The sequence below is a fragment of the Microcaecilia unicolor genome, chromosome 4 (assembly GCF_901765095.1).
Source record: "Microcaecilia unicolor chromosome 4, aMicUni1.1, whole genome shotgun sequence".
NCBI classification, from domain to species: Eukaryota; Metazoa; Chordata; class Amphibia; order Gymnophiona; family Siphonopidae; genus Microcaecilia; species Microcaecilia unicolor.
Genome location: NC_044034.1, coordinates 100,529,830 through 100,546,124, shown reverse-complemented (window position 1 = coordinate 100,546,124; position 16,295 = coordinate 100,529,830). Strand labels below are relative to the sequence as shown.

Below are 16,295 nucleotides of genomic sequence, written 5' to 3'. Positions count from 1 at the left end.
TTGATAGAGGTTTTGCCACGGGGATCATAATTAGGTTGAAGATAGTTGGCGAGAGGGGGGATCCCTGCAGTACTCCACATTCAGGTGTCCATGCGGTAGATGTAGTTGAATTTGATGTGACTTGGTATGAGCGCAAGGTTAGGAACCCCTTGAACCAGTTTAGGACATTACCTCCAATGCCAAAATATTCAAGTATGTGTAATAGGATTCCGTGGTCAACCATATCAAAGGCACTTGACATGTCAAGTTGTAAGAGGAGTATATTGGTGCCGGTAGTAATCATTTGTTTGAATTTGGTCATTAGGGTAATTAGTACTGTTTCTGTGCTGTGATTTGACCGGAATCCTTATTGTTATCAACTGGAGCTGGTGCAGGCCCTTTGTAGTCAGACCATTGTATAGTGCAGTGATGGCGAACATATGGCACGCGTGCCAGAGAGGGCACGCGCGCCGTCGCTGGTCCGTCCGTTCGCCCTCCCGAGCACCAGAGCCCCCCCTCCTCCGAAATTTAAAAGGCATACCTGGTCGGGGTTAAGGTGGCGTCGGCAGCGGCAGCGAAAAGTGTGTTGTTTGCTCGCCGCGCCTTTGGCTTTCCCATCTATCTCTCAAGCTCTGGTCCTGCCCTCCACGAGGACGGGACCAGAACTTGAGCAACAGAAGGGAAAGCCGAAGGCGCGCCGAGCAAACAACACACTTTTCGCTGCCGCTGCTGCCTTAACCCCGACCAGGTATGCCTTCTAAATTTCGGAGGAGGGGGGACCCTGGTGCTGGGTGGGAGGGCATGCCTGATGCTGGATGCTGGGTAGGAGGTGATGCTGGGTGGGAGGGAGGGAGGGCTGCTGCTAGGTGGGAGGGAGGGAGGGATGCCTGGTGCTGGGTGCTAGGGAGGGAGGCCTGGTGCTGGGTGGGAGGGAGGGAGGGAGGCCTGGTGCATGGTGGGAGGGAGGGAGGGAGGCCTGATGCTGGGTGCTAGGGAGGGAGAGAGGCTTGGTGGGAGGCCTGATGCTTAGTGCTGGATGACTGCAATGCACTATACTATAGTGCATTGCAGTAATCTAGTCTTGATGTTATCATGGCATGCACAACTGGGATAAGATTTCCCTTCTCGATGTAAGGAGAGAGGCAGCGTAGCTGTCGCAAATAGTAGAAGCAGCTCTTGAAATTTGCTTGGATTTGGGGAGTCAGAGTAAGTGTTGAGTCTAACTGTATTCCAAGGTTCCTGACTTGTGATTTGAGGGTGAGTTCATACTTCCCAAAAGGGATTTTGATGTCAGGTATGTAGCCACTTGTGTTAGGTACCCAGAGAAACTCGGTTTTACTTGGGTTCAGGCAAAGTTTGTTGTGTTTAGCCCATTCTTGAATTGATGTTAGACACTTAATCAGTTTATTCAAGGCAACAAGAAAATTAAAAAGTTACTATACATCAGGTTGGATTGGGGATTTTTATGACCGATGATTAAAGCTATGAACTGTGGTTTGCATGACTTTGATTATGATTTTTCAACCGGCTATTGAGCTGGTGACCACAGCTTTCTGAGGTCTTTCCCCCCCCGTTTATCCTTTTAAGGTGTTTCACCCTTACCAAGTTTCTTGCTCTACTGTGTTGTATTGATGATTGCTATTGGAGATGCAAATGGAGTCAAATTATTTCATGATGAGAGAGAAATTAAAAGCGCATTTGGTTTCAATGGATTTTTAAAATGTAGTTTTAAGTTTATTTTGGTTTTATTTATTTATGCTTGGATGTATGCATGTTTAATTTGATACTGATTTTTGATATATTTTAAAGCTTAGAAACCACAGATGGGCAGGTATTTCATTTCATTTACTAGACCTATTTACTGCCTATCTCCCTAAGGAGTTGCGTTCTAGTGAAGCTGAATAACTAGACTGAGGTAGTCCCATGTAATAGCGGCATGTGGCAAGTACTGTGCATGTGTGGTGAAATGATTCAAAAATGTTTAGTACATAGTATACTGGAGAACTGCATAGTTCCCATGCAGACTTCTTTGGTAACTTCACCATGCTGTGAAGAATTGTATCCTGCTTGCTACAGTTAAGTAACTGGGTTTTGCTGCAGAGATTTTATCCCAAACATGATTTTTTACACGTCTCCAAATGTTGTAGGACAGATGTCCCTCCCACTTGGAACTTGTGGGGATTGTGCATTTGTGCTGTTATCTCATGCCATGGACAGTATTTGTTGGAGAGGTGCAAACTTTATACCATTATATGATGCCATCAGAGACTGATGGCTTTAGATTGTCCTCTGTTGTAAGTGGCACTATTTGCCATCATAATCATGCTCTTTAAAAGTCTTTAAATCAGGCCTTCCAAATACATTTCCTGTACACAGCAGCTTGTACATAAAAAGTAATTATGTCCTCTCTTATTTAGCTGTGTAGGAAAAGATGGATTTCCACCTATTGAGCCTGTTAGCCAGCAGATGAACTTAAGTGTTGGTGATGATAGCACTGGCAGCTGGTCTAATCTGAGTTTTGAAGATGAGCATCCAGATGAAAGTAGCAGCTTTCTTCATCTAAGTGACAGGTAACTAAAAATATACCAATACGCCATGCTTTTGTTTATCTGACAGTGAGGTTTGCAGGCTGTGTTTCTAGTTAACAGTAAACTACTTGAATTGTTTTACATTGTAAAAAGCCAGAGATGTGAAGACACCTCTGCACATTGGAAAAATGGGTATTACATGTACATTTCATGCAGGACTAAAAGTGAGGGAATGCAGTTCCTTTGTAAACGGAAAGAAAAAAAAATGTTCCCCTGCAAAGGAGGGTGAGAAGGGAGTTTCTGCTTCAGCAATTTATAATGAAATCTGGCTCAGCTTCCCTAATGTTTTTTGAGCCACAGAAGAAGCTGTACTAAAAAAAACCGGCTTGTGTGGAACTGTGGAGCTGACATGAAAATACTAGAGATACAATCCAAGATATACCCACTAACGGTGATTTTTATTCAAGGTCACCAACCCAGAACATTTCATAACTTGCTTCCATGGAGTAGGAGGTGGAACTCCCTGCTGGTACTTTTTTATTAAAAAAAAAATACAAACAAACAAAAAACCCCACTGCTGTTAGGTTTTCTAAGCCCCTTCATAACTCCCCCCCCCCCCCCCACCTCCCGCCAGCACTCTTTAATCCATGCATTTTCATAGTCACAGCACCAATCTGTCTTGGTGCCCCCTTAAAAAGCTGACTGTGAGCTGTTTGACCATGTACACAGAACAGAAAGACATCTAGAGAGGATAGAAAAGAGCAGCCTCAGACTAGGAAAAACAGGGAGGGATGGCAGAGAGAAGAACAGAGACATGGAAGGGAGAGAGAAGACCATAAATAGAGGGAACTACTCACAATAAGGGATGGAAGAGATAAGTGGAGATGCACCAGGAGAGAGATACTGGGAAAGATGTATTAAAGGAGGGAGACACAAGGTAGATGAAGAGAGGGAACAGTAGAGAATATAGAAGGATGGGACAGAGAAGATCAGAGAGAAGAAAACAAGTAAGAGGGGAGAGAAGAGATGCATGAAGGGGGAAAGAACCGCAAAGACAGAAAAAGAGGTATAGAAGCAGAAATGGGAAGCGATCAAACAAGAAAGCAGAGAGAGATGAGGAAGAAAAGAACAAGTACCAATGGGAGAGGACAGAGAGAAAAGGTAGGATACAGAGAAGACCAAATATACAAGAAAGGAAGAGGGAGACATACAGGAAGGGTCAAAAGTCACTAAAATTTAAATTGAAAGGAAATAGGGGAAAATGTCCTTTTACTTAGATAAAATTGCTAAAGAAGAATGCATTAAATCATGCCCCTTGTCTTTAACTTATGCTGGGCAGGGAATATGCAGTAGGAGGCAGAGATGATGTGACTGGACTTACCTATATGGCCCTGGCAAGAGAGAGCACCCAGAGTGGGTAGCAGCTAAAGGTGAAGCACGACAAGTTTGACAAGGAGACAGCAGTGGCAGAGCAACGCCTTATGGCATATGGAAGAGGCAGCATTGCCCTTAATATTTTTTTTAGTAAGAGCACCAGTTGCTTGCTTTTGCAGTTTCCATAGCGCTCAATCTGAAAATTCTCTGATAGGTGGTCTTTCTTCTGTTTACCCTCTAAGAGCCTGTTTTTGAGTGAGCTGCTCCTATATGTGGTAAATAGCAATCTGTAAATAGAGGGCAGAAGTTGCCAACAAACTCTAGCAATTTGCATTTTGGAAAACATCATTTTTTAAAAAGAATTTGTTTCACTGTATTGCATTGTAACCCACAGTTACTCTTAAGAAATATAAAAAGTATGCTTTATTTTGTGTTGATGGTAAAAATATGGATTTGAACAGTAGAGGGTGCCTGTATCATTCACAATGATTTAGAGAAAAAACTGTAAAGCTGAATAACATAAACAATAGAATTTTCCATTTCCTTGCTATACCATCAGATGTCTTGGTTAAATTCCATTTATAAGCTGACAAATGATGATTACATCCTGCCCCCCCTCCCCCACACCTCTGTCTCTGAAGACCTTCTTTATGAAGGATTTTCTTCATAGACTAAGAAACTTGTCCTGATAATCTGGGCCATAATTAAACAGAAAATATTTAGAGATATTCAGTCATCCTCTAGTATGACTTTTCTCTGGACTTTTAAAGGAATTAATTTTTTATCTATCAATTAATTTCTTACTCCTGACATCCAGCACAAATTCATAACTGTTATCCTGTCAGTCATTAGGATTCAGCCATGCATCATAAGATAGATGGAAGAAATTTCAACCAGGTTCTATAATACTTCTTTCTCTTGCATTGATAGCCAATATGTATGCCTGAATATAAAAAAAATTATAGTTTAGTCATTATGTAATTCAAAGCCAATCAAGTATAACAGTGTCTTTTAACAGACTTATGAGAGCATCGTTTGAGACAAAAGGAGTTTTTTTTAATTATGAAAGCAAAGGAAAAGGAAGTTAGTAAAGCAGAACCTCTTAAGATGCATGTGATTTTAGTTACATTTTAAATTAATCATCCAGTTTTATTTGCTGCCTTTTTTGTATAGAAGTTTCTACTTTTTGTTTCAGAGTTGTAACCATCTTAAACCAGTATTCTGTCATCAATCTTGAGCACTGATTGAAAAAGTGTTTTTAAGACTTGGGAGGGGCGGGAGGAGGGTAGTTATTAAGGTAGAAGCTGCCATTTTACTGCATCTCTTTTTTTAATGAAATTTATGCTTATAATTAACAAGATAACTTATATGCAGAAATACACACATTCTGTAAAAGAAGGAAACACTCTAATTAAGGAGAAAATATAAGCGCAATACATTCCACAATAGGAGGAGGGAACCCAAAGGAAAATAAACCCTTGAAGCCAGGGTACAAAAGTAAAGGTACAGAAAATATTGAGGGCATCAGAAATCCATTAAATGCAGGCTTACTCGGCTACTGTTCCAAGCCCAGGAGATTCTAACTTCCTAGCTTCCAGAAATGTTTTTAATTGATCCAGTTCAAAGAAAGTATATTTATTTAAGGACAGTGTCACAAAACATTTACAGGGAAAACGTAGCACAAACTTAGCTCCAAGTGAAACTACTTGGTGCCTCTTTAATAGAAACTTCTTTCTCTTTCTTGTGTGACCTTAGTTAAGTCTGGATAAATCCAGACTTTCTGACCCAGAAACAGTTTTTAATACATACTCCCTGTCCTGAGGGAAAACAAAAAGTAATCAGCAGTCTCTCCTGAAGCACCACCTCTGAATCAGATGCAGGTGAACGTATCGGCCAGGCAGGCAGCAGGCAAGAGAGTGATCTAGGTACAGGCAAAGTCAGCAACGAGGGACAAAGTAGAGAAGAAGCAAACTACAGAGCAAGTAACACCTGCCAAAGTAGAAGCCTAAGCATTGAGGCAGGGAAGGGTTCCACAGAAATAGTGCTGGCTTCAGGCATTCACTGGAAACAGCTGAGAAGGAGAGTAAGAGAAGCAGCCAGGCAACCAGAAGGGAAAGAGCAGAGGAGGCGCAAGGGAGAGCCCATAGGTTAAAGGCTGAGAGGTGGACAGCCAGGACACCAGTCACAGGGATCCATTCCCCATAGAGCAAGGAGGCGGGATAGAGAGCCCATAGGTTAAGGGCTGAGAGATGGACAACCAGGACCCCAGTCACGGGGATCCAATCCCCATGGAGCAAGGAGGTGGGACAGAGTGCCCATAGGTTAAGGGCTGAGAGATGGACAACCAGAACACCAGTCACGGGGATCCAACCACCATGGAGCAAGGAGGTAGGGCAGAGATGCTGTGAAGGGAACCCTGGCCCTACACTGATGGAGGGAGTGCCATTACCGGCAAGGTGAGGGGCGTGACATTAGCATAGCCTAACGTGGGACTTTCACGTGCACCAAGCCCCTTTCTAGCCCTTTTTCATTTTTTTTCCAGGTTATATGCTCATTTTAATGTTAGTATGCATGAACAGAAAACAAACGTGGGAGTTCTTACTACTGTTTTTTAAAGAGGTGCAAAGGGCTCCCACTTGTGGACATGTTAACCAGTTAGTACATGCTAATGTCGGTGTGCTAGGTAGTTAATGTGTCAATGCCCATTCTCTGCCCATGACACGCCCTCTTAAAAAAAAGGCAAAAAAAATAGATATGTGCTTAGCATGCACAAACAGAAAAGTTACCACAGGACTCTTTAGTGCATCCTGCAGTGAGCCTTTTTAGGCATGTTAAGCCTGAATTAGGGCTTAGCGTACCTTAGTAAAAGAGGCGCCTGAATAAATGAAAACAGAAGCTAAATTGCCATCTCAGACGTATGAGATAACAATGTGTGTTCATCTATTTTCTGGTTCCAACGAGTAAACTTTTGAATATAATGGACATCTTAGCGTTTACCGCCAGCTGATTTCTACCATGAACTAAAAACACTGCTAACAGTGTGAACTCATCCGAGTCCAAGCATTTTTTAAAGTAATTCTGCATACAGTTTATAAGGAACTTACCTTTTAATTAGACATTGAACATAACAGTTTTGTAGTTGGATCAAAATACAACCAATTTGAGTGACTCCTGAGGAAGGCCCTTGTGGGCCGAAACACGGCTCGTGTCGAGTCCTGGATGTTTAATAAAGTGGAATTTTTTTTACATCATCTGCTGTCCCTCCCCCTTTTTTCGGTCACCCTTGTTGTGACTGTTTTGTTTGTACGGCTACAAGGGTTGCTGTTCGTCTGTATTTCAGATTATTCTTTCCAATGTACGTCACTTTGCATTTGTCCACATTAAATTTCATCTGCCATTTGGATGCTGTCTTTCAGTTTCCTAAGGAATTCCTGCAGTTTTTCACAATCCACATATATTTTGACAACTCTGAATAGTTCAAATTTGATCACCTCATTTGTTGTTCCTATTTCCAGATCTTTTATAAATACATTACATAGTACTGTTCTCAGTACAGATCCTTGCAGCATGCCATTATTCACCCTCCTCCATTGAGGAAAAAGGACCATTTAACCCTACCCTCTGTTTTCTGTCCAATAATCAATTCCTAATCCACAGAAGGACATTGCCTCCTATTCCATGACTTTTAATTTTCTCAGGAGACTCTCATAAGGAAGTTTGCCAAGAGCTTTCTGAAAATCCAGATAGATGTCCCATTAAACCATGTTTGTCTATGTGTTCTGTAATTTTATTCTTTATAATAGTTTCCAATATTGTGCCTGGCATTGAAGTCAGGCTTACTGGTCTATAATTTCTCAGATCACCCCTGGAACACTTTTACATTTTACGTTACATTGGCCACCCTCCAATCTTCAAGTACTATGGACTATTTTAATGACAGGTTACATGTTACTAACAGCAGATCAGCACTTTCATGTTTGAGTTCTTTCAGTACCCTGGGTTGTATACAATCCGGTCTAGGTGATTTATCACTCTGTAACTTATCGATTTAGCTCAGTGCATCTTCCAGGTTCAAAGATTTCTTTCAGTTCCTCCACATTGTCACACAGGTAGATCTCTTATATCTTCCATAAAGACCAAAGCAAAGAATTCATTCAATCTCTCCGCTATTGCCTTGTCCTCCCTGAGTGCCTCTTTTACTCCTTCATGATCTAATGGTCCAATGGAATCCCTCACAGGCTGATGTTCCTGAAAAAGATGTTACTATGAGATTTTGTCTCCACGGCAAGTTTTTCTTCATATTCTCCTTTAGCCTTCTTTATCAATGCTTTGCATCTAGCTTGACGGTGTTTATGTTGCTTCTTATTTCCTTCATTCTCATCCTTTTTCCGTTCTTTGAAGGATGTTCTTTTGGCTCTAATAGCCTCTTTCTCTTCACCTTTTAACTATGCTGGCTGTCGTCTGCTGTAAAGGTTAGGACTTTAAATTGGGCATTGATGTTGCTTAAAAATACCATCGTGGAAGCCCAGACCAGATGTATTCTTCTACTTTTGTGCCTTTGTTAATACGTGGAATACATCTGGCTTCCACGATGGTATTTTTAAACAACATCCAGGCCTGATTAAAGCCCTAACCTTTGCAGCTGATCCTTCTTTTAATCATTTTCCTCATACTGTCATAGTGACCCTTTTGAAAATTAACTGCTGCTACAGTAGATTTCGTTAGTGACTTCACTTAGACATCAATTCAGATTTTATCAAGTTATGATCATAGTATGCTAGCAGATCCAACATCGTTACCTCTCATACCATGTCCTGCATTCCACTAAGAATCTAAAATGGCTCTTCCTCTTGTCGGTTCTTGGACCAGTTGCTGCAAGAAGCAGTCCTTTATTACATCAAGGAATTTTACCTCCCTAGCGCTCCCTGATGTAACATTTAGCCATTCAATATTGGGGTAATCACCCATTGTTATTATGTTGCCCAATTTGCCAGCTTTCTTTATCTGTCTTTTCATTCTGTCCTGGTGGTGGACTGCAGTACAGCCCTACCAGTATACTCTTTCCTTTCACACATGGAATTTTTATCCTCAAGGATTCCATGCTGTTATCTGTTTATGTAGAATGTTTATTTTGTTTGACTCTGTTCCTTCTAATATATATAGTGCAGCCCCTCCTCCAAATTAATCCACTCTTATCATTGCAGTATAATTTGGGATCCAGAAATGGATCTGGTTTTCAGAAACACCACAATTTACAAATCAATGCACTCTTATTTTAATTGAATGAAGATTCATTGTGAAGCCAATAAAAATCAAAATGCGTGTGTGTTTCCAGGACTGAAGTTGAACAGTGGAGGAGTGGCCTAGCGGTTAGGGTGGTGGACTTTGGTCCTGAGGAACTGAGTTCGATTCCCGGCACAGGCAGCTCCTTGTGACTGTGGGCAAGTCACTTAACCTTCCATTGCCCACCGCATTGAGCCTGCCATGAGTGGGAAAGCGCGGGGTACAAATGTAACAAAAAAAAAAAACAGCCAGAGAGCACTCAGTTGTACACACTTAGTGTAGCATGATGCAAAGCTTGCTATAGAAGCAAGTCAGTGCACTTTAAAAATGTCTGTAGTTCCTTCTGCTGGCCAAAGAACGTGATGGAATTTTTCACCATACATTGGAATTATCGCAGGAGACTAGGGAACACATGACATATTTTTTGGTGACTTTCAGGCTTATTTTCGAAAGAGAAGGATGCCCATCTTTCGACACAAATCGGAAGATGGGCGTCCTTCTCACAGGGTCGCCCAAATCGGCATAATCAAAAGCCGATTTTGGGCGTCCCCAACTGCTTTCTGTTGCGGGGATGACCAAAGTACCTGGGGGCGTGTCAGAGGCGTAGTGAAGGCGGGACTTGGGCGTGCCTAACACGTGGGCGTCCTCGACCCATAATGGGGAAAATAAAAGGGCGTCCCTGATGAGCATTTGGACAACTTGACTTAGTCCAGTTTTTCTTATGACCAAGGCACAAAAAGGTGCCCGAATTGACCAGATGACCACCGGAGGGACTCGAGAATGACCTCCCCTTACTCCCCCAGTGGTCACTAACCCCCTTCCAGCCTGTATGCCAGCCTCAAATGTCATACTAAGGTCCATCATAGCAGTATGCAGGTACCTGGAACAGTTTTAGTGGGTGCAGTGCACTTCAGGCAGGCGGACCCAGGCCCACCCCCCCTGCCTGATACACTTGTGGTGGTAAATGTGAGCCCTCCAAAATCCACTGTACCCACATGTAGATGTCCCCCTTCACCTGTAAGGGCTATGGTAGTGGTGTACAGTTGTGGGTAGTGGGTTTTGGGGGCTTAGCACACTAGTTAAGACATCTATGTCCCTGGGAGCTTTTTCTAAAGTCCACTGCAGTGCCCCCTAGGGTGCCCGGTTGGTGTCCTGGCATGTCAGGGGGACCAGTGCACTGAATGCTTGCATTTGGTCGTTTCTGAGATGGGTGTCCTTAGTTTCCATTATCGCCGAAAATCAGAAACGACCAAGTCTAAGGACGACAATCTCTAGGGACGACCTAAATGTCAAGATTTGGGCATCCCCGACCATATTATCAAAACGAAAGATGGACGCCCATCTTGTTTCGATAATATGGGTTTCCCCGCCCCTTCGCCGGGACGTCTTGTGAGGACGTCCTCTGCAAAACTTAGGCACCCCTTTCGATTATGCCCCTCTTTGGAAGTTTTCACTGGCTCCCATAGTATGGGTCATGACCACAAATGAGGTTAGAAAATTAGAGAAGCTGAATTCCAACAACCAGCAGTCTGTGTACTCTTAGCCCCATTCAGGGCAGGCAATAAGGGGTAAACAGGAGCAGCCAGTACCGTACTCCCCTTTCCCTGTCAGCCTAAAAGGGAAGAGGGGGTGCCAGAAACAACCCTTGCTGGGCTACTGTTTTGTCCAAAGTCTTCCTTGGTCCTATGCCCCTCCTCCTGTATGGACTGTGTGCACTTTTTTCTACTCTGAGCATGTGCTGACTAACTGGCCCTATGCTGACTGCTGCTCTCACCACCACATCCCCAATTTGAGGTGAAGGACTAGGTGAGAGAAAGGAGGGGAGTAGAAGACTGCATCTTTTTTTGGCCATTATATCTGGGTTTTGTGAATTTCCAAGTGTTAAAAATGGATCATGTTGGATAAGAACTTTTATTGGGTAGAAGGAATGTAGATGAGAGGTGAAGGCACACACACAAATGCTATAGCTATTGTAGAGTAATCTGTAGAGGATTACTGTACAAGTTCAGTAAATCTGAACAATTATTGTACATTATGATGGTACTAAATATCTAAGGAAATACTAAATCCTATCAAATGCTGTATTTTCTCTGAGGTTGTGCTTTCTGCAGAATTAACTCACCTTACAAATAGATGTCTTGTAGACAAGAGTTTTTCATGGACGGGAATGTATTAGATTCTATGAATAGTAAGCACATGCTTTCTTTTATTTTCATTGTTTGTAAAGTTTGCCTACTTACTTTAGCCTTAATAGTATGACTTTTAATTTTTTAAACTATTGTAAGTCCAATTTCAGCTGTTCATAGGGAAACAGTGGATGTCTTTGCTTCTGTTTGATTTTCTGTTTGCCCAGTGGGATACTGACCAGGAAAAAGAAAAAATGAGGTAGTTCGCCAAAAACCAGTGAGACTGGCACCAGCAGATCCTTCACTGCTTTTTCGTTGTTCCAAATAAGTGTTTTCCTTTTGGACACTGTTCTTCAGGCATATGTCTGCCTGACAAAAATTTTTTATAAGCCCCAGGGGCATATAGATGACATCTCTGAGTAGCTGCCTGTCCTGATGACATCCCTGGCTACATTCCAGCATTTGTTACAGCCTCCTTTCTCCCTAGGGTTCCGCTTTCTTCCCTTTTTATTGGTGTTCCTTATTGTAAACTTCTTTCATGGTAGTATATATAGAGGCTCATTTTCAAAGCACATAGACTTACAAAGTTACATAGGTTACTATGAGGGGCATAACAGAAAGGGACGTCCTCGCAAAACGTCCCCATCCAGGGGCGGGGAAACCCGTATTTTTGAAACAAGATGGACGTCTATCTTTCGTTTTGATAATATGGTCAGGGACGCCCAAATCCTGAAATTTGGTCGTCCTTAGAGATGCTCGTCTCTAGACTTGTTCGTTTCTGATTTTCGTCGATAATGGAAACCAAGGACGTCCATCTCAGAAACGACCAAATGCAAGCCATTTGATCGTGGGAGGAGCCAGCATTTGTAGTGCACTGGTCCCCCTGACATGCCAGGACACCAATCGGGCACCCTAGGGGGCACTGCAGTGGACTTCATAAATTGCTCCCAGGTACATAGCTCCCTTACCTTGAGTGCTGAGTCCCCCAACCCATGGGGGCACCTAGATGTGGGTACAATGGGTTTGTGGTGGGTTTTGGAGGGATCGCTGTTTTCTTCACAAACGTAACAGGTAGGGGGGGATGGACCTGGGTCCGCCAGCCTGAAGTGCACTGCACCCACTAAAACTGTTCCAGGTACCGGCATACTGCTATGATGGACCTGAGTATGACATCTGAGGCTGGCACGAAATATTTTTAAACATGTTTTTTGAGGGTGTTAGTGACCACTGGGGGGGAGTAAGGGGAGGTCATCCCCGATTCTCTCTGGTGGTCATCTGGTCATTTCGGGCACCTTTTTGCCCCTTGATCGTAAGAAAACACGACCAGGTAAAGTCGTCCAAGTGTTCGTCCTTATTTCTTTCGATTATGGGTTGAGGACGCACACGTGTTAGGCACGCCCATGTCCCGCCTTCGCTACGCCTCCGATATGCCCCCTTGAACTTTGGCCGTCCCTGCGACGGACTGCAGTTGGGGATGTCCAAAATCGGCTTTCGATTATACCGATTTGGATGACCCTGTGAGAAGAACGCCCATCTTCCGATTTATGTCAAAAGATGGGTGTCCTTCTCTTTCGAAAATGAGCCCATATGTAACTTTGTAAGTCTGTGTGTTTTGAAAATGAACTCCTAAGTGATTAAATAAACTAACCTTAAACCAGCATTCTTGTGACTGAATAGCCTTAGCAGCGCGTATTCTAAAACTTTCATTTATTTTACTTTAGTTTTTTAATGATTTAACGCTGTTAGCTGCTTTCAGTGGAAATGATTTTGAGGAGGAGGAGTGTGAGGCTGAAAGGTGATGAATGTGTAGTATGGCCTCCTAGCAGAAGTGGTAGGGGTAAAAATAGTAACAGAAGTTAATGCCTAGAACCAGGTACAGAGGATAATTAGTTGTGGGGAAGCAAGGGCAAGGCAAAGATAGAATATGGTTGACATTTCACAGAAAGCAAAAATGTGCAGACTAGATGGGGCCTTGTAATCTTTATCTGCCATCGTATCTGTGGTTCCTTGTTTCATTCAGCCACAAGATAGAAAAACTGTTCTCTAATAGAATAGTAGTCTTCTTTAACAGAACATGAAGTGAAAAACTGTGCCTAATTTTACAGTTCTAGGATGTTGCTGCATTAGTTTTGTTTTTAATAGCTTACCTAGTGCTATCTTTGGAATAGGAGGTTTGCTGTAGTTTAAATTTTAATTAAAATTTATTTTTGACTTTATAATGAATGAGCATGTTAAATTAAACACAGGGGTTAGGTACACATGGACTTGCTGAACTATGGCAGTTTTGTTTTACTTATGTTTATTTGTCCCATTGGTCTCCAGTGTTAAGGGTGTACCTCATCTCTTCGTTTTAGGTATGCTTTAGCATTTCTCCTATATAAATTTTCACTGCTTGCTAAAGTATAGAATTAAGAATGCATGTCGGAGAGAAAACAAGATGGCGTCCTGAAGAGAACGCTGTAAAGCGGCTCTCTACCCGTTTCTCCTTAAATAAATATTGGATACCTGAAACCGATGCCGAAGCGGAGAGGAAAGCAGTGGGTAATCTCTTCAACAGCTGCAAGACCTACGGGGCTGATGGACCGCTTTACTGAGCCTAGAGGGAGTTCGGGATTAAATACCTCACTGCTAGAAGGGGCGACAGGAGGTTCCTCGCCTCTCCAACTAGAGGCAGATATCATGCTAAGTCCTGAGGAACCGAGACCTCCGACGATGCCGGTATGGGGGCGGCAGCAGGGGCAGGAGACACTCGGCGTTACTGACCCAAGAATGCTTCCTGCAGAGGAGTCCGCTGCCAGCCAAGGATCGCCGAGTAATGCCGTCGGAGGAAAGAAAAAGGAAGAAACAGGCGCCCTGGAAGAAGTAATAGCAGCTCAAGGAGAGAAAGGGTCTGAAGGAGAGATACTTGAACTATTGACGACTAGAAAGCCCTTTTTACCTCTTAAACCTGCAATAATAACACTCGAATCCATATGGGAGGCCCTAGTAGGACTAGAAAATTCTTTTTCACAGAAACTGTCTATGGTGTCCCAAACTATTAAAATACCAGAGGAAAAGATTTCAAACTTAGAAAAAAGGAAGTCTGACAATGAGAAAACCTTAATATCAAATACTTAAAATATAAAATCATGTCAGCAGTTACAAGCTAATTTGATAAAGGAAAATACTTTATTGCATCAAAAAATAGAGAATTTAGAAAATCAACTAAGAATTAAGACTCTTAAATTAATTAATTTTCCAAAAACTTCATCGGTGGGTCCATTGGAAATGTTCTTAAAAATTCCTGAACAAGCATATCCACCTGTGTCAAAAATTTATTATCTACCACCATTTAAAAAAGAACAAAAAGTAAGAATGGATCAAAATGAACAAAGACCTGAAACATCCTTTGATATATTGAATTTAACGCAAATAATTCAAGAAGATGAGAAGGGGACACCAGCTACTTTAATCGTCTCTTTCATCTTGGAACCTGACCGAGATTGGGTGCTTAGACTGTTTTTTTCGTCATAGAGATAAACTTTTTATGAATAATAAAATTAGGATATTTCCTGACATTACTAGAACAACACGAAAGAGGGAAGCATTTCTAAAGCTCCGTCCTAGGGTTTTGCAGTTGGGAGTAACATGGAGGGGCATAATCGAACGGCGCCGGCGAAATACATGGCCGGCGATGTATTTTGGCGGCGCCGCAAACAGCTGGCCAGACCCGTATTTTCAAAAAAGATGGCCGGCCATCTTTTGTTTCGACAATACGGTTCCGGCCAGCCAAATGCCTTGGATTTGGCCGGGTTTGAGATGGCCGGCTTCGTTTTTGAGCGATAATGGAAAGTTATGTCGGCCATCTCAAACCCCGGCCAAATCCAAGGCATTTGGCCGTGGGAGGAGCCAGCATTTTTAGTGCACTGGCCCCCAGACATGCCAGGGCACCAACCAGCCACCCTAGGGGTCACTGCGGTGGACTTCAGAAAAGCTCCCTCGTGCATAGCTCCCTTACTTTGGGAGCTGAGCCCCCCAACCCCCCCCCCCTCAAACTCACTACCCACAAATGTACTGCACCCACTAAAATTGCTCCAGGGACCTGCATACATCCTCTAGGACTTATTGCTGCTGTATAACTTTGGCACTAAAAATCCACAAAAAGTGGAGAACTCAATAGATCCCACGATGCGTGAAATAACAAATAAAAAAGGTGGGAATATAAGCCAGGCTATCCAAAGAATGGAACCAAATAATGTTTAAAAAAACGAAGTTTAATAATTTGTTTATTGTTTGTTTATGTTTATAGACTCCTGATGTAGGCCTGTTTGGCCGAAACACAACGTTGTGTCGAGTCATTTTTTATGCATTGTTATATCATTATTTACTTGGAAATTATTAAACTTCGTTTTTTTAAACATTATTTGGTTCCATTCTTTGGATAGCCTGGCTTATATTCCCACCTTTTTTATTTGTTGTATAACTTTGGCACACCAGTTCACACCTGAAGACTAATCTCTCTGAAAAAGTCCTTTCGTGAAATAAGCATGTTTACTCACAGTTAACTGCAGATCAGAGGTTGTGCCTCACTGGCAAAGAGTCCCCTGGTACTAAAATTAGCAGTAGGTCAGAGCTGGCACAAGGGTGTACAATGCCCTCTTTCAGCACCATGCAAGTAAGACCTACGTTCTCTAACGTGGGTAACACAGGAAAGGGAACTAAAACTGGCTTACAAAAATGGCACTACCACATGGACTACAACAGGAAACAAAACAGGGCACACTCTGACCTGGTTGGCAGGGGGGAAAAGCACCATGGGAGTAGAGCCCAGTACCCTACACCCAACACAATGCATTGGTAATGTGACTCTGCAGGGCACCTAACAGAAAAGGTGTCACTCTCACCTGAGAGCCACATCGCAACCAGGGAAAGGCTGTCGGAGGATACAACACATTCTGCTGTCATGGAGGTGGGTACGGCATTTGAGGCTGGCATACAGGCTGGCAAAAAAGGTTTTTAGTTTCAT

At 42.7% G+C, this 16,295-nt stretch overlaps 1 protein-coding gene across 1 annotated transcript in view; it reads left to right on the top strand.

Moving 5' to 3' along the window:
• Positions 1-16,295, top strand: part of AKAP11 (A-kinase anchoring protein 11) — a 131,346-nt gene that overhangs the window by 75,558 nt on the left and 39,493 nt on the right. Inside the window, 1 exon segment of the mRNA XM_030200544.1 lies at positions 2,397-2,549. Within this exon segment, the coding sequence (XP_030056404.1) occupies positions 2,397-2,549 (153 nt within the window).